At 43.3% G+C, this 24,828-nt stretch overlaps 1 protein-coding gene across 2 annotated transcripts in view; it reads right to left on the bottom strand.

Annotated features, from left to right (window-relative positions):
* Window positions 1-789: 789 nt before the first annotated feature.
* The window catches only part of hoxb3a (homeobox B3a), a 39,285-nt gene continuing 15,246 nt past the window's right edge, over window positions 790-24,828 (bottom strand). Inside the window, exons 2-4 of one of the 2 annotated variants that reach the window (XM_035180004.2) lie at window positions 17,444-17,510; window positions 8,763-9,463; window positions 790-4,384 (exon numbers count right to left, since the gene is read on the bottom strand). In XM_035180004.2, the coding sequence (XP_035035895.1) occupies window positions 3,522-4,384; window positions 8,763-9,342 (1,443 nt within the window). In that variant the 5' untranslated portion in view covers window positions 9,343-9,463; window positions 17,444-17,510 and the 3' untranslated portion in view covers window positions 790-3,521. Of the gene's footprint in view, window positions 4,385-8,762; window positions 9,464-12,979; window positions 13,486-17,443; window positions 17,511-24,828 lie in introns of those variants that run through there. The other variant, XM_035180003.2, reaches the window with a different exon arrangement.

The raw sequence follows: 24,828 nt of genomic DNA, 5'->3' as shown, positions 1-24,828 counted from the left end.
TCCTCAGTCTGCAACCCTCCTCATGTTTGTGGAGTCTTGGCTCTAACCAGCAGCTAAACAGCAGCATTGTAAAGTATGATTGCTATGTTTGCCAAGCATCCTGCAAGAAACCTTTGTAAAGCCACAGGAGACAAGAGCAGATTGAAAGTTTTCCTAATGGTTAAATATGTCTAGTTTTTTATACAATAATAATAATTGGGAGTGATTTGTGACAGTGATGCTGATCCTTTGGCCTGATACTGACATCAGTGTCACGTCATCTCTGAACCAGGGGCTGCTGGATAAAAGAGGTCACACCAACAACAGATCTTAAGCATTTTGTTGCCTCACTCACCATCACTCAATGGTCAATTATATGTGAGGCACTGTAAACAATACACATCATGAATCAGACAAATCATTTGCACAAAAGATTTAGATACAATATAGTAACAGCAAAGTCTTTGTTGTGTTCTTAACCAGCTGATGTTTAAAGGTTAGTAGGGAATATGTCACCTTCAAAAAAGAGGATAATCAACCAGAACATGCATCAGCGTGAAGGTTTGAGTTGTAAACCTGGCGTGCACCCATCTTTTTTGGCACAGCTGGAAGCCAAGCAAAACCCAGCAGTGAAAAAGAGTGGTGGTTTGTTGCCATGACAATCAATACGACTGGTGTTAGCAGACTTTCACCTGACAGTGACGCTGCCTATGAGGACCTGCTTTGTCAGGCAGGATGCTCTTGTGGGTAATGACCTTCGATACCTGAAAGACCGTGAGTCCTGAGAGTCTGAATAAAACTGACGATAGCTCTGAATAACATAACCTTTTATTAAAGAATTGCTCGACAGACAACTCTCTCAACAGTGAAAGAAAAGCGAGCTACAAATGACAAAGAAAGAAGTTTGTTTTTTTCTCCAAAAAGACTTTTTTTCCAGCTAATAGTTTGTCTAACTTTTCTGACTATGCAAGGGTGGGTCACCAATCCCCATCCTTACCTTTTCCTTGTACAAGCCAAGACATTTATGTACAAGGGTCATTATAGGAACATAAAAACTACTTATTTTCTTCTAAAATACAAGAACTAAAAAATTTAACTTCAGTACAATGGACAAGAAACAACGTTGTTTTTTTTTTTTCTTTCATAACAGGTAAATACTAAAAAAGTACAGTATTTTTTCTCGATATAAATACATGAAGGATAAATAATAATACAAAACAGAAAGTCTTTTTAAACTGGCTATAACAAATAAATATTTAGATATGAATGTTCACTTGAACACACATTGGCGAAAGACGCTTTGATTGGAGGGCCTTCCGTCTTCAAAATAAGATTTTATTATTTTTCTTTTTACCTTTACCCATCAAAATGTAAACTCTAAGTGCAACAATAATGCCCCGATGTGAAAAGCATGTGTACGAATCTGCATATTAAAAACCACTAGTTCACTTTGTGAACATCAGTGAGTGCAGTGCAGCTTGTTACTAATTGTTTTGCACAGGGCTGTAGTGTGTGCTGCCCCACACTGCACTCACTGACCATTCAGACCAACGAAACCAGTTGTTTTTAAAAATGTGTGATACACACCATCTCATATTCCTGGGACATGCATTTTTGTTCAAATATATACCCTGTATCCACGTTAAAAGTGAAAGATATGTGAGAACAGAACAAAAAAAACAATACAAAATGTGGACTTTTGCGCAATGGTGTGGCGCTAATGTCATTGAACCCTTCCAGAGAGAGAGAGAGAGAGAGAGAGAGAGAGAGAGAGAGAGAGAGAGAGAGAGAGAGAGAGAGGAGGGCAATGACTTACCCCAACATAAATAAATAGTGTTCTCCACTCTTATTAGTTACCCTGTGTCACTCATGTGCTAAAATAAGAACATTTAAAAATGTCTCTTCCATGTCCTCTTGTGTGTTTGTTTGAAGATGTCAACAGCTGGCAAACCTGGCTGTGTGTGTCAATGAAAGGAAGCTAGCTTAGCACTGCTACGTGTGCATGTGCGAACGTGTGATTAGCCAACATAGCTTGACCCACATATGTCTCTATGGGAGCTAGCTTAGCCTTTGAGCTTGTAGCTTCATAAACCCTGTTAAGAGTGATGGAGGTGGTGGTGAGTGCATGTGCGGTGATGGATGTGTGAGGCTGTGTGTGTGTGTGTGTGTGTATGTGTGTGTGTGTGTGTATGGGGGGGCTATTTTCTGCCTCCTTCAGAAGCCATGTGCTGCTGCTACAGACAGGAGACAGTGGGTTACTTGTGATTGAGTCTTGTCTGACAGAAACAGGTACGACGGGTGAGACAAAAAGAGACAGTGAAGGGAGGACCATCCAGTGGTTTTATGTGCTCTGTGGAATCTGGTGGGGGGGGGGGATGAGCCAGAAGAAGACCAGCTTCAGACATACATATTTCTGCTCTTCCTCTGCGGCTGATGGAGAGGCAGGGCCCTCCACATAGCTCAGCTCGGCTGACAACAACATGTGTTGCCTGGGGGGGAGAGAGCTCAGCGCCATAAATCTAACCACCTCGTTAACTGCCCATTAAAATCCCAACTATTTCATTTACCAGGCGGGAGAGCTGTTTGTGTATGTGTGTCTTAGGGGGGAGATTTTATTATCAATGTATAATTTTACACCACGTATAGCTCTAACACAGCCATTATGGGCTTTTTTTTACTCAATGCTATAGCTGAACTGCAACAATTGTCCGGTAAAGTCCAGTAATGTATTAGATATCCATGGAGGATGGGTTTTATCACTAGTAGATAATTATGTTTCCAATATTTTCCCTAGTAATGTAAATATAAAACATAACACAGTAAAGTACTCTAATTTAGATGTTATTTGAATAATGTTTTCACGAAAAGCTTTTTGGAATATTCCATAGTTAATATTGGGAGTTTTCAGACTGACTGTGCAGTCGTATTATTAGAATCATGCTGTCGGTGATGCCTCTGCACTAGTGCCCCAAGAGGAGCTTTACTGTTCTCAGGGGAGCACTGGGAACAAGTGACTGTGCACCTTCTCTCCCCTGCCTACAGAGTGATTCACAAGTCACACACTCGGAGTAGGGACAATATTTCTATAAAAGGGTTCATGTGAGGATTGGTAACAAAGGAATCAACGGATCTGAAATGAAGAATTTAAATCACAGACAACGTCCTCTAATAAATGAAATGTGCTATTCCTCATTTAGAGCAAATTTGTGTCAGCATGAATAGTTTATGGTTTGGGTAAAATTACTGCAATTAAATTGTCTGCACTTTGAAGGAAACAGCGAAAGCCCTGGCCCTGATCGGACTTGATGGGGCTCTTTATGAAGGCAGTGGATACAGGGTGGGGTTTATTGCCCCCCTTTCTGACTGTAGAGCACAGGACAAACCACGGGATGTCTTCAGTCTGTCTTGTTTTGTCTCCCCTGTCGTCCCATGGCAGCAGTACAGTCCCCACATGTTAGTTAGTCTGTTAGTGAGTCGCGTCGTGTTACTTGATCTGTGTCAACTTCACTATTTCCTACGTTGTCATTTTTTTTCCAAACCTGCTACAGGTGAGTGAGCTTGGGTGCTTCCTGGATTCTGCCCTGAGTCGAGGTGTGGTGCGCTGACAGCTCAGTGTATGTGGGGTGTGTGGGTGGGTCACAGGTACCCGGGGGGGGCCCCCCACCCACGTGGTGCTGGTTGGCGGCTGACATAGCCCCTCCGCCATTGTAGTCCATTGTTTGATGGTGGGGTGGTGTGGGGCCTAGGTGGTTTAGCCCATAAATGGAGGGCCCCGAGCCAGGCATGGGTTCCACATAGCTGCCACCCCCCACATAGACTGGACTGGCCTGCATGTTGGTGGGAGTCCCATAGCCTGCATTGGTGGCCTGCACTAGGCTGTGGTGGGGATGGGGGTCACCATAGTCTGGGTCTGGGGCGCCGTACTTCTGCTGGGAGGGGCAGCCCTTCATGGGGACGTTGGAGTAGGCAGTGGACATGGAGTAAGACACTCCCTGGTGGGGCTTGCCAAAAGATGGTGGAGATGGGGCATCATAGCCTGACCCCCCTCCCCCACCCATGGGGTGTATTGAATTGAGGAAGCTGGCGGAAGACTGCATGGTCAGGGGCGGGGAGCCGGTCGGTGAGGGTCCACCAGAGCTGGAGCTCAGGCCCTTGGACTTCTGGTCCTTCTTATACTTCATGCGTCGGTTCTGGAACCAGATCTTGATCTGGCGTTCAGAGAGGTTGAGCAGGTTGGCCATCTCCACGCGCCGTGGCCGGCACAGGTAGCGGTTGAAGTGAAACTCCTTCTCCAGCTCAACCAGCTGGGCGCTGGTGTACGCCGTACGAGCCCGCTTAGATGACGCTGACGACCCGCTGGTAGGACTCTTCTCACCGCTGCTTCCACTTTCAGCTCCTCCTGATGCTGAGGACAGAAGAGAACACATTTAAATGTTATGAAATGGAAAAATGGACAGTCAATAAAGAAATAAGTAAGAAGAACTAGCAAACCCCATCCAAAAAAAAATTATATTTACAGGGTGAATGTATAGGAGATATTTTTCAAAAAAGGGATAGAGTGAAAAGCAGGTAAAATGATGATGAAATATCAAATTGAGAGAGCTAGAAAAGCAGAGAGAATCAAACAGTCTGCCTGCATGCTGGAGAAAATTGAAAGCATTCAGGTTCTTAATAAAGCTGAGGGGGGTCTGGACAGGCCGGCTGAATTATCCCTTGATATTAGTTGTCAACACTTCATAACAGTGTCAGTTATTAAGAGACCACGGCCCTGGCGCTGGCCGAGGGCGGCTAAATTGCATCTCGCCTGGAAAAACAAACCCCCCGAAACAGCAACAGCAGCTGCAACCCAAAGACCACGAGCAAGACGTGGAGCTGACCTGCACTCAGCAGTTTGTCTGCAAATATACACTGATGAGGATGATGGTGTGAAAAAGCTCCTGTTGCACATCTTGTTATTTTATAAAATAGATTTGACTTGATTTGATTCCACTGCTGCTTGTGGGTTTCATGAGCTTTGGGTTTTGGACACCAGTGGGACCTACTGGCTGATTGTAATTCACTCCTAGCATGAGATAAATATATGTTTGTTTTGGAAATAAGAAAAATATACATTAATATTGACAGAAAGCGTATTATTTTGTAATAAGTAAACTGACCTTTCGATCTCAATTTCAGCTGCTGAAGACATCACATTATGCTTTACACAATGTATTGAAGTGGATAGGGCTCTGAATGATCAGTTACCTGAATTCACTGAATTACAGGACACGTTTAACTGGAGTAAGTGCACAAAGCACCTGTCAACACAATGCTAACAACGGCCTTCAAAATGATCATACAAGTGAATCAACACCTCTCTAATACGGTTTAAACACAAACATAAACTCCACCTATGTCAAGTACGTCAGATATGAATGATCCTAAACGTATTTCAGACCTAGTACATACACTTTAAGACCTTGTGGATGCCCTGCGATAGTTCTTCTTTTGCACAAAAAGTGAAAAGAATCTTCGCAGTTGAAGTTGCTCTCTCCACTTTGTTTTCTTTTCTTAATACATTTCTCTAAACTCAGTGTTTACAGGCATCGTAACAGTGTAATAATAATGAAAGAGCTATCCGCAGGAGGCCAGTGCATGCTTGCCATGTGTTTACACTATTAATAGCTGATGCAGAGCAGCTCAAAATAAGCACAGAGATCCTATCTGTCTATAATTCTATCCGTCCCTCAGCAGTATTAACAGTTGACTCCAGTGTTTATTTCTATGGACAGAGAGAGAAAGATGAGAGAGGTCACCATCGTGTCATCCATCTCTTAATGGCTGTCTGAAATCCTCATCAATAAACAGTCTAATCTCTTCTCACTCCGTCCAGTCAACTGAAAGACTTTTGAAGACTCTTATTCACTCATTTTCTTCTCACTGATAACTATCAATTCAAACAACATTACATCTGTCTGCCTCGCCATCTTTTATTACACATGCAGATTTGATTCGAATCTATCATTTCAAACGACTGCTTGTCATACTCGCCTCTCTTTAAAAATCTGCTCTATTGTACATGACATTTAAATTCATCCTGTTAATATCCTCATTTCTTGCAGGGGCTTTCTGAGGAGGCGCGAAAAGGAGAGGAGGAGGCCACAGAGGGGAGGAAGAAGAGCGATGGAAGGCATATAATAACCAGAGGGTGGAGAGAGTTGTATGTAAATGAATGAAGGAGGGCGTACAGGCTATTGGCTGCAGGCTCGTGGCAGCTGGTTAGCCAGACTGTCCTATGACTGACAGTCCTGCTACTGTAATCAACTGCTCACTTGTCACTGCTGACACAACCAGCTTATAGACAGAAGGACATGGGAGTGTCTCTATCGAGTTTAGTACCATTTACTGAAGTTTTGTCGATGTATAAGCTTTAAAGCAATCTTTTTCCTCGCTGAACTCATCATGTGATTATCTTGTTTCAGTTATTAAACATAAAACTTTTTTTCTTTTTATGCCTTTAAACAACAGGGCTGGGCGATATGGAAAAAATCTTATCACAATATTTTTTTCATACCAGTCAATATTGATCAAAATCAAGATATAAATCAAATTAATTAAGATTAATTGATCAAATTAACATGCTTTCGACACAATTTGCAACTACTACTACTCTGCATCTTGTCCGACTTTAAATAGCCACAATATTTCCACACAACCAAATTCCTCCGACCCTTCTTTTCAACAATGTCCTCGTATTTTAAACCTTGGGCTGTGTCCGTTGGTGTGACTTCTTCTATAAGGCTGTCGCTTGAGTTTTCGTTAACTTTTTCCGTCATTATTTTCTCCTTTATCCCGCTCCCACTCCTGACGTACTGGTGTGCACGGCTGCAGTAGCCCAAACATTAGCAGGTGTGCTGCTGCCGGCTGCTACTCCTACACTGTGTGCATCAAACTAACCTGACATGGCTGTAACTACATTCCAGCAACATGATTGGTTTCAGCGCGGCGCTATTCTCATTATCATTGGCTCTTCGTGTTGTCCCTACTTGAAACTATTTCTAATCTTGCCAGATATGGTCTGTGAACACAGGCTTTTGGTACAGCGAGGCCTGAGGAAGTAACTTCACTTGGCTGCTGTTGACCAGGGAGTAGTTTTAAAATCTAACCACAAGCCACAAATAGTTGTTTGTACATTTGTGCATGTGTAAAGTTTAAACAACAAGGTCATTCATTGCTTTTTCGTAAAACTTTAAATGTGCTGTTAGGTTTTTTTTTTTTTTACTTCAGATAGCGTGCTGGCTAGCTGTTTCCTCCTGCTTGTTCTGCGTCTTTGTGCTAAGCTAACAACCTCCTGACTCCATCTCTGCACTTAACAAAGACATACTAGTTGTATTCATCAACATCTTGTACTACTACTCAATTGTGTTCTCAGTTACATTGTGGTGACAGTGTAACCGCTGGCTGGAGTACTGGAAGCAATGTTTTTTTTCTAAATGAACACTAGGTTTTTTTCTTTTTGAATGAATAAAGAGCGTCATTTATTAATGGCCGCAGACTCACCAGGAGGTGAAAACAAGGCAGAGCCCTGGCAAGAGATTCACATCCACACTTTAGGCATCAAAGGGCTAAGTTAAGGGAAACACTGGTGGTTTTGGTCAAATCTAGAGCTGTGTCTGAAGCCAGCGTGAAACAACACCATGATCTTTGTCTAACTCTAACCAAGTTGTGAGGGTCTAAACAGAACCATACCATGATATACAAATGTCAACACAGGTGGTACTGATATCACCTGACATTCAAGATAAGCTATGGTGGAAAATTAAATGTTGCCTTTTATCATTTAAATGATTTGTTTGGTATGAAACTGTTTTGTGAATTCACAAATAGGGTTTAAAGAAATCACAAATGAATTTCCTTTTCAATGGAATTGCTGTTGCAAATTAGTTGCATATGACTGTAATTTCCAGGGGACAAGTTTGATTCATCTAACTCATGAAATGCTTTGCCTGCAAATTATTTATGTTTTCTGTTTGTCATTTACAATATACATTTTCTTCCTGCCTTTCACTTATTTACTGTGTTTTCAGAAGTTTTTGTCAGATTGCCATGCATCTGCCCTTTGACCTATTTTACTACTAGCAATGCATAGCAATGAATTTTAAAGTCACCCTACAACGTAAGTAACTTAAGTAACTCAAAAGAGTGAAATGACTCAAATGTGTACTTTTTGGCTCATGCTTTTCAGCTTCTACGTAAACATGGTTTCTTGGGGAGATGTATAAATGCTTAAGTGAATCATGCCCATTACTAACATTAGTTATTTTTAAAAAGCAATTGGTAAAATTAGACCAGAGGAAACAACCCATTAGCCACAGACACATAATAACCAGCTAGACTATTTGCCTGTGTTCATTTCCCAACCCAATCCAGAGCCTGTGGAAACCTATTTTGCCATAATAGTCTGAGAAACCTTTTTTCAATCCTCTTGGGATTTGGGCCTTGAAAGAGGATGTTGATAAGAGAGGTGAGGAAAGAGGGATGTGGCGGAGGGAAGGAGAAGGCGGGATAATAGGTACAACGACGCTAATGAGGAAGGAAAATGAAGGAGGAAAGAAATAGATTGAGGACAGAAAGAGCTGAGAGAAGGAGCCATGAGAGAGAGAGAGAGAGAGCAGACTGGTTTAGAGGGAGTAATTGTTGTGCTAAGCCATGTTGTTGCTGTGGTATAGTCTGTGTATGTGTGTGTGGGGGGGTATCAAAGCAAAGACAGACAGAAAGACAGAGATAAGTGTAATCTAACACACCGTTGCCAGAGTTGTTGCTGGGTGAACCGTTTTTCTGCTTGGTCGCCTGGCGGCTTTCTTTCATCCAGGGAAAGATGTGCTTGGCCATGGTTGGGTTCGGGGGCAGTGAAGAGGAGGAGGAGGATGTTGAGGAGGAGGAATTAGAGGACTTATTGGGGGCTGATTTGGAGGCTGAGGAGGCCCCATTGCTGCCCCCCGGCTGCTGAGCCCCTGTATTACCGTTGTTGGGGTTGGGGGGTAGTGGAGGGGACACTTGGGAGCCAGGGTGGTGCTCAGGTGGCAGGCTGGGCCTCATGCAGCTGCCATTCAGCTCCTTGGTCTTGGCTAGCTGCTGCTGCTGCTGGTGGCCACTGTTACTGCCCAGCGACTGTAAAGAGCAGGCAGAGCGCTGGTACGAATCCACATCCAGATGGGTCGCCGACTGGAAGGCCGGCTGGTGGTGGGACACTGGGACCGGGGCATCATAGCCCCCAAAGCCGTTGGCGGCTGCTGCTGCCGCCGCTGCCGCCCCCTGCACCTGGTAGGACGAGTAGCCACCGAAGAGCGTCGAGGAGTTGTCGTAGTACGTGGTCTTCTGCATTTCTGAGAGAAGTGGCGGCGTCTGCTGGTGCTCCGGTCCTTGTTGAAAACCACTGCCGGAAGACCATTTGGTACCGGGGGTCACGTGACGGTGTCTCTCCAACGGTCCCCTGCAATCTGACCTGAAAGGTTAGGAGAGGCAGAATAAAGAAATGAGAGCGATAAATCCATCTTCCTTCAATGAAAGGCGCCATGACATGAATAGAAACCACTGCTTTTCTTTCCTCACCCTCACCCCCCTCCTTACCCTCCCCCTCCCCTCTGAGCCCAGTGCACAGCCTGCAGATGCTCTGGTGGTGGGGGCACGAGGAGGGCAAACTGTGGTCCCACTCTCGTATTAATAGTTATAGAAAATAGAAATGTTACCTTCATTAACCATTATTGTCATTGTTTATGGTAAAAGCAGTTAAGTAAGTAGATAGTAAAAAAGGGGCAGTTTTTTTTTAGTATAGGGACTAATAAACAAAACAACTCCTTTTTTTAACAAGGCACAAGATTAGGATTGAAAACATTAATGGGTTGTAATGTTTTCTATCCTAAACTTAACAGTGCATTGTGCCACACTTTCCCATACTATTATTATTATTGTTATTATTATGCTCATTATTCTTATTATGAGCTAGTGTTATAGTTATTATTATTAATAATAATAATAATATATAATGATAATAATTATGAGTAGTGGCAGTAGCCTATCTACTCTTGCTGTTGATAGTGATAGTAGTTGTAGCATTGTTTATTTCCGATTATGTAATTTACTAATTATCTCATCAGTTAAATAATGTGTGAGAGCAATATTATGCTTTTCCTTTTATAAATAAAATCCCCTTTCATAATTATTTTCAAAGTTATTATCTGCAGTGTTTTCATGTTTATTCATTATTTGTTTTTTGCAATAAAGCACTACCCCATCGTGTCAGGTGTTATTCGATCTGGACGTGACGTGCTGTTGTGCACTACGCGGCAGTAAATGCGGCCTGTGTTACGTTTTCCTTATGACTGATGTAGGTAGCCTATTTCTGTCAACCTCTGCCTCCCACATGTGATCTACTGTATTCAGTCTGCTCGGCTGTTACCTCACTCATCCTCCAGCCAGAGGAGTCTGTCTGCGGCAGCGATCATTGCTGAATGTCGGCCTGTCCCCGCATCACACTGGACTTTAATAAACAAGTCAAATCTAATAAACTAATGAATATTACTGCACATTATCAAGAGGTTTAAAGCTGACTGATAAATAACGTATTGACGGTGAATGTCATCATGGGACTGAATCTGTTATTTATTGTTTTAAAAGATGGATTTTTTTTTTTGTCTGAGTAGATTTAATGTGTTTGGCTGAGTATTTTTTTTTTTCTTCATTCCTATTCTGTTTAATTAAAATGGTGCGCCTTGAAAAAAAAAATCATGAAAAGATAAACAATTAAACGAAAACACTCGGGCTTGGACAAAAGATGCTGGTGCGAGATAAAGAAGGAAAGAAAGCTCGGAAGAAGCTTCACGAGTCAGTGATCCATTAGGGTCGGGCGGTCAGAGTGCTCTATCATGGCCCCTTAAGGGAAAAAAGGAGGTAGTAAAAAAAAAAAAATCAGTGTGTGAGCCCCCGTGGACTCCCTATCTGGAGCTCACCGCTGGGGTGGGCCTGTGGCCGGCTTGTCAAGCGAGGGAGCACCTGGCATTCATTTCTCCTCCGCGGAGATAACACGGTGAGCGGGGGAGCCGCGGAGCCTCCGGAGCCCCTGTGTGCTGGAGCCGCACACTTTTAAGTGTTTTAGGCCTGAACTGTTACCAATTAACAGTCCGCTGGGTTCATGCGGCCACACACATGTTACTGTTACTGCTTTATGGCGTCGTTAAATCCCAGCGATCACACACTGTCACTGAGGAGAGACTGAAATAAAAACAACTGGCTGAATACGTGACATCATTTAGACGTCAGGCCTAAAATAAAAATAAAAATACATATTATATAGAAACTAAATTGAAATCATGTTGTGTAGCATATTTTAAGCCTCGCTGTTATTTGAGATTCATGAATGTGTTTTAGTTAGAAAATAAAAAAAATACCAGCAGCACACTGGGCCTGGGTGATATTTATCAGAAATAAATAAATCCGTCAATGGCAGCTGGCAAAAAGAGCAAATATGAAAATCACCACTGAATGAATTAATAAATAAATAAATGCAAACACAATGTGTGATAGGTTTTCTACAAAAACAACAACACATGGGCTACGCAAAATAACCCGAGTGTCCCATTTAAATGTTTATAAAATGGGCTAAATAGCGTTCGAATAATGCAATTACTCATAATCCTCTTTCTTGATGTTTTACTATTATTCCTTTTCTTTTTCCTTTCAAAGATTAGACAGAGCAGCCCGACTCCAGCTCTCAGCACGTCACACATGTCAGCCATTTATCTTTCTGGGAGACAAGCTGGAATCCTAATTATTTACTCTGAGGAATAGTCCCAAGGAGAGAGAGAGGGAGAGAGAGGGGGGGAGAGAGAGGCCGTGGCACTGAGTGTAGGAGGAATATGTTATTAAATCATATCGCTGTTTCGCCATTAAACAGGACACGTAATGTCTCTGCCACTATAGCTTGTAGGACCAGAGCTTAATACAATCACCAAGTTTACTAGACGCCTCCCTGAATAATCCACTTACACTGACAGAGGAGCAGCCACCCAAACAAAAACAACGGAGCGAGGGAGAGAGAGAGAGAGAGAGAGAGAGAGAGAGAGAGAGAGAGAGAGAGAGAGAGAGAGAGAGAGAGAGAGAGAGGTCGGCCTTGGTGTCCAGTGTCTGTGCTTTATCCTGGGATATAAAATTACAAATGGCGCCTGCCATGAAGAGCATTGCAGGCAGGGAGACACACACACACACACACACACACACACACACACACACACACACACACACACACACACACACACAGTGAATGCATTAACTTGGACAATCCACGTATTCCTTATCCCATTAACACACACAGGGAGGGGAGCTGTAGTGGGGGCTTGTAATTATATTGAGCTGTGCCCAGAAACAATGAAGGATTGGCCTGATCGCTGCTATTGTTGCTGTTTGTCCATGTTGCCTCCGTTAGGGCTCAAACAGTGAAGCATGTGCGTGGGGATGAAATTACAATATCTTAATATTGTGGTAAAAAAATTAAAATAATAATAATGTCAAATATGGGCAAAATAATCAAAGTGAGGCCCGCGGGGAGAGGAGGGAGAGAAGTGGATCAGCATGAGATACAAAAAAAATGGTCGTCCAGTGCTTTGTAAATAAATAGCTCTAAGTGAGGAGGAGGCAGGGACAGAAAAGGAGTAGAAATGAGAGGAGGAAAAAAGAAAAGGACAGAGATGGAAGGCCGACAGAAGGGGGGCTGCTTGCGGCGGGGAGCTGCGGCTTCAAGCATTGTGAACTCTTCTTGAACCGGGATTGAAGTCTATTGGGCCATAAATCACTGAGCCACTCCACAAACTGCACAGCGACACAAACACGCGCTGAATCTCTGGGTTTGTTGTTTGAGCCCGGGCATCACCGGCTGGCCTGCCCGCCTGCCCTCCTGCCCGCCTGCCCTCCTGCCCGCCTGCCTGTCCGGCCGCCGGGTGGTGGTGGAGATGATGCTCCCCCTTACCTTCCTTAGCACCGGTGGTCCCGGTCCAGTCCGGCGCGGACCCCGCAGCACGGCAGCATCACAGATTAGTCCCCACGCACATCCACGAGGTAATCGATAACAAATAAATAAATAAGCAACGACTCCAATGGCTTTCTCCGCCGTTCCCCCTCTCCCCCTCGCTTCTCCTTCTTGTTCTCCTCCTCTCCGCAAACCCGCCGCTCCTCCGGTGCTGCCTCGAGACTAGCGCGACTGCTCGCGACCACCACCACAACAACACCTCCCGGAGCCAGCGGCGGCGGCGGAGGAGGCGGCGGCAGACCGGGCTGCATGCGCGGTGGTGGCGAAGCGGACGCCGCGGTGCATGAGCGCCCGGCGGAGGAGTGAGGTGGACGGACTTGAACGCGGAGGAGGGGGCGGAGGCTCGGTCGCTGTACACGGCCAGAATTAGCAGCCGGGTTCGGTGAAGGCTACGGGCAGGCTAGCTGTAGCACACAGCAGCTGAAGGGGCGCACCGGGAGCCTGCCTGCTCGCAGCCCCCCCACCTCCGCCCCCACCCCCTCCACCTCCGCCCCAGCACCACCACCACCACCACCAGCAGCAGCAGCAGCAGCAGCAGCAGCAGCAGCAGCAGTCCTGCCTGCACCGCGGCCGACTCACAACAATGGCCTCAAATCTCTGTCTGTTTTAAGCCTCGGTCTCCACCAGCCACTCTCTCATGGCCTCTGAGGAGTGAGTCCACCATTAAATGTCACCCCATCGCATTTTTTCTTTGATGGGGAGGTATAGTGTTTTTCTTCCGTCTTTCTCCCCCCTTCTCCTTCTCTCTCTCTCTCCCTCCGTCCTCCCCGGTCTCCCGCTTCTCTCCGGCCGCCTCTCCCCCTCTGTCTCTGGCTGTGAGTTCTCGCCTCGCGTCGGTCTCTGACAGGCTGCAATGGTGGGCTTACTCCAGCAGCAGGAACCACCTATACTACTACTAGTGTACTGTTACTACTACTACTACTACTACTACTACTACTACTACTACTACTATTACTACTACTACTACAAGTGGTGGTAATAACATATTATTGTGGTGGTGTTGGTCACGAGCCGGGTATCTGTCACGCTCAGCGTCACTTATGTTAATGTCACTGCCTCAGTTATGAACAAACAGAGTTTATGTGTTCGCATGAACTCATATCTTAATATTTAATATTTAATATTTCATCTTGTGCCAGCCTAACAAGTCCACAGCTGACTAGTTTCACCAGGGGAACTCTGACATAACTTTTATACAATGCAAAAACATTTTCAGGGAGTGGGGGTTAAATTATCGCAACTTTTATTTTGTCTTATGAATATGTTCTTATGAAAAAAAAACACGTCTCGTTTGGTTGGCATCTTTGCCCTCTCCTTTCTCTACTAATTATAGGTCTGACATTAGGGCCTTATACAAGTGTGATGTGGAGGCCATGGTTCTATTTAAGGTGGAAAGAGATGCCTGTGGCAGTGTGGCCATATTTACAGTTTACAATTGGGGATAAGCCGAGCTGCTTTTGATTGCTTTGGTTGGGAGATCATAGTTTATGTAAATAGGCTGCTTAGTTTAGCAATGTTAAATTAAAATGATTGGTTCTCTACCTTAATAAATAAATATGCATGAAAAGGAAACGAGTCTCCAACTAACGAGAAGCAATGATAATCCAGTCAAATCAATCGATGGTAAAACCCCTTTAGAAGCTGTATTAGTGTTATGGATCATAATATGAGAACATTACTATGAAAATGTAACGGACAGATGAATAGACCTGGTTTGAGTCAAATAAAATAACTTTCATAACTTCATAATTCGTTCCCCGTGGCCAATGCTATGTTGTATATTTTAATTATGTTATTAATGACTATTTTTAATTAGATTTGGACTCTTGACACCATCTTAGACAGTCACTGGAAATGCATTTGTTCTTTAAGAGTATAGGCCAGAGCATAGCTACAGCTATTCAGAGTCATATTCATAGATTAAATATGGCATCATATGAACCCAATGTGAAAAAATATTCATATAGTAGCCTATGTTTTTTGGGGGGGGTCTTATTAAGACTAAAATGTGCTCATCATTAACTGGTGTGTGTGGCAGCGTTAGGGAATAATTTGCTAACGTTTCAGAGACACAACAGGCTTTCCTTTCCTTTCCTTCCTGAATTTACAGGAAATGTGACTTTTTCTTTTCTTTTTGTTCTCAAAGCCCCTCCTGGAGCTCCTTCCATGTTCCCCTGTGGAAACTGGACATGTAAGCCTGCAATGTTAACATGCCATCACCTCCTCTCCCCCTGCTGCTGCTTATGCACAGGGAAAGTACATAAAAACCAAAAAAGGAGGAGAGTGGCCTAAAAGGCACAGAGAACAGTAACAAATCAAGAAAGGACTAAAAGGCATATCTGTCACATGAGAAGCTATATGAGTCCCCCTCCCTTCCAGGTCTGTCTCCAGAAAGAAAACATTACAAGAGCCCATGTTCTTCATGTGATTTGACTTAAACACACAGGGGAGGAAGACAAGGAAGTGCAACAACATGCGGAGAAAAAGGTGAAGTAGGCTAAAAATAAAAAAAACAAGAATGACAAGAATCCCCAGAGGAAAAAGAGACACAGAGGTGAGATCGAAATGGAAATGAAAATATGAAGGCACACACACACACACGCGCGCACACACACAGTCTCTGTAGCTCTCTCTCCCACTTCACTGTATTTTTATTATTCAGGACGCTACCCCTGTCGTTTATGGCTACGTAAGATTTATGAGTTCTCTCGCACCCAGCGGTGTGTGTGTGTGTGTGTGTGTGTGTGTGTGTGTGTGTGTGTAGGTGTGTGTATACACAGCCCAACTTTAAAACAGATAGCATTCGCAGTGGGCTGCTGGAATGAGAGGATGAGCTCGGTGTAGGTGGGGAGGTGGGAGCCTGAAATGTGTCCGGCTGCAACTTTCCCTCCCGGCCTCTTTGTGTGCGGACAGAGGGATCTGCTAACTGCTGCTGAAAACCCTCTGCACTCATTAACCAAACCTCTAATCAGCTATTTTTTTTTTTGTCCACGTCTTTCTTTCTCTCTTTCTTCCCATTGAGCCTGGGTGTGTGAAGAGGAGAGCTGCGGGAGGACGAGGCGGTGGGGATTACATGTATGTGTTGACTTGTGAGAGCACGCCGGTGCTTGTAAAGGCTGGAGTTATTCTTTATTTTCCTTGGATGGCAGACGCGCACCGGCGCCTCCGTGTTTCGGATTGAGTCACGGATATTGGGTTTCACAACTGAAACTCTGTGCCCTGCAGAAGCGTGGAAATCCTCTTTCTGTTTTTCTTCTTCTTCCCCCTCGGGGACTTTAGACATGTAGGACACTGAGGATGACACTAAGGAATTTCCTCTGTCTGCGAGATATGAAATGATATTTTCCACACAGCTTCACTGTTGTCGAGTGGAAACACCAGACTGCTGCATGATGCCAATTATAAAATATTATACATGAATGAAGTAGCCTGTTCTTAATAGTATATTTGTATAGTGCACATGTGGTCTGATAGAAAATACTACACATGTTTTAATGCTGCAGTGTCGTTGCTGTTATGACTTGTAGCGTTACAGCATTCGTGTCATTACTGCAGGTATAAGTGCTGTTTTAATAACTGTCCTATCAAGTGATGAACTGACCCGCATGTTTCCTGCTGCGAATCTAACCCGCGGCCCTCACACCTCTGGATTATATTACATTAGCACGTGTCATTACATTTCACTATGTACTACACACACACACCCACACACACACACACACAAGGAAGGAATATTTCGCATGTATTCAGATGCAAAACTTAAATTCGATGTTTAAAGAAAAAGACAACTTATTTTAAAATAAACTATTAGTTAAAAACAAAACCAATATTTCCTGCACATGTATTTTCAGACAATATTGTGTCATTTAAAAATCCCTTCGATATTTCATTGAGTCCACACTTTGTCTGCATTGACTTGACAAACTATGGAATTCCTATTTTATGGCCTTACCTAAATAATAATTATAATAGTAATAATAATAGTCATAATAATAGTCATAATAATAGTTATAATAAGAATAAGAATAAGAACAATAATAATAACTAATAATATCTATTATTTATTCATTGTTGTGTACTTAACTAATTATTTTCATTCTCATTAATTAATTCAATGGTGATGGGGTGGATTAGTTTAGCTACAGATTGAAACCATTACCAAGGGGACGAATAAAAAACACTTTTAAAAAAAAACTTTTACCATGAATAAATAATGAGATAAATAGACAGATAAATAAATACCAGCTCATCGGCGTCAAGCTCTAATAGTCTTAAATGAATAGTCCAGCAGAGAGGCACAGAATTCAGTTGTGCACAGTTTGGGTGTAGTGACGTGTCGGTGGAGGACACTATATGCACAGACTCAAGCATCACGAGGAAGAGAGGAAAAACAGTCCAACTCACCGGAAGACTTTCTCCTACTTCCCAATGTTTGGATGGAAAAGAACGGCTTCCAGAAAGCTCCTAAGAACTGCAGTACAGGGGAGAGAAGGGGGGAGATAGAGGGAGAGGGGGGGGGAGAGAAAAGAGAAAGATGCAATCAAAAGGTCTTGGTATAAAAAAAAAATCCGATACAGAGCACAGACCTCTTGTAGTCTATCGAGCGGCTGCGACAGGAGAAAACCGCTGTCAGGTATTTCTGACCTTAAATGATTCCCGCTGAAATCCCGGAATAAAAGTAATAAGAGCGGGGAGAAGGAAGGCTGAAGGCTGGCTGGAAGTGATCTCAGATATTATTGATTCTGGTTATCATATTACACACCCTAATAGGTCTACCATGTTTTCTCTCTGCATGCGTTAAAAAGAAATGGTGGGAAAGCCTTGAACGTTTAACGTGGAGAAATGGCGCTGCTTCCCACCGGTAATGCAGATTGAAGTCGGGATGGAGAGATTGGAAAATAATCCCGAGAAAAATTGGAAGAGTTTTGTGGTAATTAACTCATGGAGGATGCACACAAATATTATCAAATAATAAATAATACTGAAATATGTCTGGGTTAGGGGTTATGATCCTAAAAGAGACAGAAAATAAACAAATACACTGCTGCCTTACACCATCATTATCTCATACAAAACTGCTGCAACCTGCTATTTTTATATAAATACAGGCTAAATATTATCATACACCAAGCATTCATTCTAACGAGAGAGCTAAAGTCAGTATCGAAGCTGTGTCTAAATCCTGCCCCCGGTTGCTTTTAATTAGGATTTATCATTAAGACATTACAATTCAAAACCCTGGGACGGACATTAATGTTAACACGCATTTTTGCACGGAAGAAAACGAGAAATGTTGCTAAACATCAAAGGACAAATAAGAGGAAAAATGTATCAAACTGATGCTAGCAGCTGTTTCCCAGTAGTTCTCCACACAGCCCAGAAACAACCTGAGCATCATTCAGACAGAACAGCACACATCGCGGATCCTGAGTGTTACAGGGCCCGGGTATATATCCTCATGCGCCTCACACGCACATCCAGCGGTAAATATGCATCCATCCACTGCTGCGTGCGGCGGTAAACATTTCCTTTTTTCAAAAATGTAAGTTGCATAATTGTATGATAGCGTCCACGACCGCAGCATGAAAAGGGCTGTCCGCGTTGTTGCATAGTGGCTGTGATTATTAAAGTGCTGGAATAAAATCTCCGGCTGCCTCTGTTTCTGCTCCTGACAGCTTCCCCCAAACACATAAATCACAAGCAAGGATCCCCCGACCTCCCCGTACCAGCCTGTACCACCACAGCTTCTCCTGCTCCTCTGCTATAAAGTTATTTATTGTTTCCCTCCGTGCACTCACTCACTCACAGCTCTGGCTGCCGTCCATCGCCATCACAACACCGGCCGGGGAGTCCTCCCTGCTTCCCCCCCTCCCACCCTCAGCCCCGCGGGTTAGTGCGGAAATTTAGGAGCCTCGGAGCAGGAGTGGACTAGTCTAAAGTTGGCCACAAAGTGATGACGGGGGCCGACTAGCTTAGCCAGCTAGCCCATAGGCCGAGACAAAGGGAGGAGGCCGCCTCCAGAGCCCCAGAACAGCTGATGAGCCAAATGTCTGAGAGCAAGAGGAGGCTGCGAGGAGGGGGTGAAGTCACGTATCCAAAGAAAAACAAGGTAGAGGGTTTTTTTTTTTCTCACGCTTGATGAAGTGAAAGCTTGGGAAAAAAGGCAGAAGCAGCAGAAACATACTGCAGGAGTTCAACGAAGCAACACAGTGTGTGTTAGTGCAGAATGATAGAGTATTAGGTGACTGGGAGATGGATGTGGACCAAAAGCTGAAAGTTACAAAGTACATTGACTCAAATAATCCTGGCACTTGTCATGTTTGAATTTGACTTCATACTCCACAGAGAAAACTGCAGTGTGAATCCGGTGTTCAAACAATGGTGCAGATACTAGACACACGTGTGTCTGTATGTTGAGGTTCATGAAAACAAGTATTTCTTTTCTCTTCTTTTTTGGGGGTGGACGTTGTTGCTCACTGCAGCTGCAGCTTCATCTTTAAAGTCTCACATATTCTGAACAAACTTTATCACCACTCTCTGCTCTTATCTCTGCCTGGTCTGGTGGTGCCGGCCACCGACACACACTCACAGACACACACACACACACACACACACACACACACACACACACACACACACACACACACACACACACACACACACACACACACACACACACACACACACACACACACACACACACACACACACATACCAGGTATGTAAAAGACTGGGTGCTGGATGTAAATAAACAGCTGTGAGGCTTTATTCTGTCTTTTTCTTTGTCCTACTTTGACCAAACGAAAAACAAAATACGACCACAAAAACAACTCCACATGTCAGTGCTGCTGCTTCACAGACTTGGTAAAAAAAAAAGCAAGTAGCTTGTGGTATTACCACAGGAACTGGAAGCCCTCACTGAAGCACTCACACAGTGACATATTGCCGCACAGCTCTCCAAAGGTGACCTTTGACCTGGAGGAGTGATAGCTCAGTTCTTTAATGATGAAGCCATTGGCAAAGTGCCCTACAATCCCATTTGTTTTATGTGTTAATCCATAAATCTGCTCGGTGACTTACATTTACAGAAAGTATTTTTTAATCTAACTTTAACGTCTTATAGGAATCTCTTCAAGCCGAAAACAGAGGAGACAAAAGCCCAAAGACACTAATGGACACTGTTATACAATCTAAAATAATCACAGAGATGTGGGCTGACAAACTCCACACACAAGCATGTTGGCATAATGATACGTGTCTTTAGTTACAAGATCGAAGTGCATGTGAATGTATCTGACTGTTGTTGCAGGTATATATTCTACCAAACTATCAGACTATGTTCAAATGCACATCACACAAAGTGAATGACAACTTTGTGGACTTGGTGCCATAAAGTAACAAAGCTCCCTAATTTGCTCTCTATCGAACCTTGAATCTTCTGATGAGCAGAAGCCTTTTCCAGTATAAATTCAACCTCTGAAGCTAAAATATAAAGTAGTAAAAACGAAAAAACCTTTGACACAAATGAGAATTTGAAAATCCTTTGGGCTGAAACAACCTCTCTGTTGATCAAAGCCCCCCCCCTCACCCCCAAGTGAACCAGATTTCTGAATGTGACGTCATGTGCTGCAGCGTCACTGGGCTTCCGGCCACGTACATTCTTTTCAAATGATCTCCATGGTTAGAATTTCATTTATTTTGGTTTGGATTCATCAAGCTTCTCTTTTCCAGATGCTGAACTTTTCTGTTTTTGGTCTCATTTCAAGTGCAAAACAAGTCACATTCAAAAATGGACACTTTCAATCGAGGACATTTTTATACTTATGGGCAATGTAGGAGGATAAGTTTGTAAATTGTACAATCTAGTGTGACTTAAAACAAATTTTTACATTGAAAGGTTAACAATTCGTTAACAGAAAATATGTTCACATAGCAGGCTTTCAATAATAGATTGTTTTTTTGTTTCCTCCAAAACCAAAATACAATTTCTATCTCTCCTTCACCCGCAGTGTCGCTTTATGCCATTAGGCCACAAGAGCACCGACTGCCATCACATTATACCTGCCCACCCCCCCCCAAAGACCATTCAATATCCTCAAGTTTCCCTGAAAAGACATTTTTCATCAAGTCCGTTGGAAGCTTTCCTTCAAGTGTAATGAGGTCGAACGGCCATGCAGCATCACTGCAAACACCACGGACGCAGCCGCACCGAATGGGCGAGTGACGACAAACAAACCGAGCCCTGCAACACATTTCATCTCCTCCACTTTGGGACGACGACACACACGTTTCAACACTGGTTTTCACATAAAGCAGATATTTGCACTCCTTCTGCCCGACCTGGGAGAGGAAGAAGGCACCTTACATGTCCCTGTTTCTATTTAAATAGAGTTTTGGTCTGTTGCCTGTGTGTTCAAATCTAGGGCAGAAAATAACTGGTATCAAAAAAATAACCTGAAATCAACTTAAAATGTATCAACCATGGAGCCTTTTGATGTGGACAGTTCTGTGATGTGGACAGTTCTGTGATGTGGACAGTTGTGTGAGAGGAACATTTAGAAAATCCAATATTTTTGTTTTGAGTTTGGTGTATTTTTCGTTTGCTTATTTTGAGCTGCCCATCCCCTGCGAGTACACATGACAGACTATTCATTTCACAACCAGCCTAAATGATAAAAACCTCCAGTCTAAACACTGCCATTACACAGCTTTACATCTGCTGTACAATAGCAGGATGTGAGCTGAAACGTTAGAAATGCCATAGGTCTGCTCTCAGGATTCGACTCCCATTGTTTTGGCTCAGGCTCATCAAATCTGAACAGATCCTCCTCACATAAAGTCTGTTGATGCTCCTGGCTGTAGATACATAACTGAGGCATTATACTACTGCTGCACACAAAAGACCTTCTTGAACCCTGTTTGAGCCACAAGCCTCTGCTGAATAAAAGAGTTTCTGGGGAGCCTGCACAGGACGTATAACAATCACAGTCTTCAGTGAATCATTAGCAAGAGAGGAACAAGTGGTGGCTTAACAGCAGAATTTGTTTGTTTGTTCTTTGAAACTAAAAACACTACAACTTTTTGCAGAAATCTAACATTATTCTCATGAAAATCTGTATATTCTTCACCCATTTACATAAAGTGAAACATATGAACCCTGTTGGAATAATTTAACTTGACACCAGTTGCCAAAGCATAACCACCTATGTAGGGTTGTTCAAATGCTAATGCTTTGTGGAAACACAGTGAGGAGGTAAAAAACATAAATGATCGACCTCGTGTTTGTAAAATGTTTTTTCTGTTTATCAAGTGTTTGTCATTCTCTGCTCATATCAGAGTTTAAATCCACAACCTTCACTCACTCACTCTTCATCCAAATCAGTCTTCAAACTTCCAAGAAATAATAATGCAACATTTATCATGATAATTATCAATACTGACTGACATGGACATTATTATCTTGATAATATTTGGGCCGTATCGCCCAGTCCTGCAGCCATGTTTAATTATACAACATTACCCGGCCAGCCATCATTTTAGCCCTGCTCTCTTTCCCCCTGAAGTGCTCGACCCCGTGTCACCAACAGTCCTGAACCAGAAACTCATGCCATCAGCACCTTCCTTTGACAGAGAGTTAATCTTTATCAGAGATACTAATCTTTAACCTGGAGCTCAAAGGAAGCCCCGGTGCCAAGAGAGAGAGAGAGAGAGAGAAGGAGTGGGGGTGTTTGGGGGTTTAGAGGAAGGTGGGGTGTGGGGTCAAATGGGCCCTTTTTGCTCCTGGGCCATGAAAAGTGCCAAGCTCACCAAGTCTGTCAGGGCTGGGGGTGAAGAGGGATGGATGTAACTGCTTGTGTGTGTGTGTGTGTGTGTGTGTGTGTGTGTGTGTGGGTGTGTGTGTGTGTGTGTGTGTGTGTGTGTGTGTGTGTGTGTGTGTGTGTGTGTGTGTGTGCTCTCTAAGAAGTGTAGAGAGACTATTATAATATTAACACGATATTGAAGACAATATGTTTTTTTAAATGTTGCATTCAAAGCCAAAGACAGAGTAGGTGTGACTATGGTGTCACTATGAAACTGTGAGTGATGTCAAAGTAATTATTTTGAAAAGATTTTAGATCTTTAATTGTGATCAAAGGATATATTGGGTATATATCTCTAGGTCTATTAAAGGTGTATACATTGATGAGCATATTACAGCTATATTAACAGGAAACAGTACTGCAAGTGATTTTTCTGAGGTGTTTCTAGTCACAACAGAAGTCACCATGTGTAACAACACAGCTGGCCCTCCAGTTAAATGCACAGCAACATGCCAGGGCTGCTGGCTCCTCGGTGAGAGGGCCCTCAAAAGAAGGAGAAAAGCAACCGAAGGATCGGGGAGGATGTGTCGCGGCTTTATGCATCAATGTTTAACTCGGATTATATTAAGAACAGAGCCATGTTCCTTTGGTTTAGTTGCAGCTCTGCCTCTCACTTTGTCCAACGACTGAATGTCTTTTTCAGCTGGTTTGTCATTGTGTATCCAGCTGTGTGACCGAAGACGGATGTTGCTTTTCAGGACAGTCAGCCCCTGTGGCTGCATGTTGCTCACAAAAGTTACATTTTCCAGCATTGGCGCGGGGACAGTAGCACTCGGTGATATGTGTTTGTAGTCATCTGTGGTTTGGCAGTGCCTTAAAAATGGATTTTCCTAAGATGTTATTATATTGCTGTGAGGCCTCTTTTGCACTGAGTGTTGAACGACCTGCAGCAGCACAACAGGCGGGTGTCCATTTCCTAACAACATGCTCCTCTTATGACACAGGGATAAGAATAAGAAGCCAGTGATTGTAATATAATCAGGCCACTTGGCCCAGCAGCAGATAGGCCTGCTATTAAGCCTGTTAGAGCAGGATGGAGCGGCTGTATGGATCTGGGCCAGAGCTGTCAGCCTTTATACACTGTGACAGTGTTGGGAACGCCTGCCCCCAATATTTTACTCTGATGGCTGTTTTGCCCAGAGTTTGTCAGTGATGTATGAAAAAATCTATTAAAGCGTGGCTGTGTCGCAGCGGCTGTGGGTTTTTCATGACTTTTAAGTCTCTGTACCTGGAAGCAAGCGAAAACCACCAAGGTCAAGTGAGCTTTACCTACAGTACAATTCAAAACAAAAAGAAATGCTGTTTTCTCTCTGCTGACACAGTACAATAATGCAGGCTGCTGTTCAGGTCTGAGGATAAAGTGTGCATGGACCATATCTATTGAAAGAATACAGTCATGTGACAAGTACACAAACAACAACAAGACTAAACAGATGAGGTTTAAATGATTTGTAAATACTGACAAATAAAGGATCAGAAGATTTTGGCCCTGTTACCTGCTTGATGAAAATATATTTAATACATATATATTACAATGTTACTCCTCCATTCAGCCAATGCCTTGTTTTGACTGTATTCCTATTTTACACATGCTGATGGATCCAAGTCCACATGTGGCTGCTGTAACAATGAGATTTTAATGATCACAATTAATGTGGAATAAACCTCAAATTGATCATAATTTAAAATATCTAGAGTCGTAATTACACCTTGGCCCCCAACCAACTGGCGTGCTCTTTCTTAGATGTGGTTTGGATGAACACTCTGTTTATGTTGGACCATTTGCTGTGTGTTTGGGGGTTGGGCTGGGAGGCATAAGAGCGCATGACAATATGTGGAAGAGCAGAGAGGGAAAGAAAGAATGACAGAGGGGGTGGCGGCTTCTTGAGTAAGCAATCTTTTCACACTATCATAAATCACGGCGTGGCT

Source organism: Hippoglossus stenolepis, chromosome 16 (genome assembly GCF_022539355.2).
Source record: "Hippoglossus stenolepis isolate QCI-W04-F060 chromosome 16, HSTE1.2, whole genome shotgun sequence".
NCBI lineage: Eukaryota > Metazoa > Chordata > Actinopteri > Pleuronectiformes > Pleuronectidae > Hippoglossus > Hippoglossus stenolepis.
Note: the sequence above shows the minus strand (reverse complement) of the source record. Positions and strands in the feature narration are given on the sequence as shown.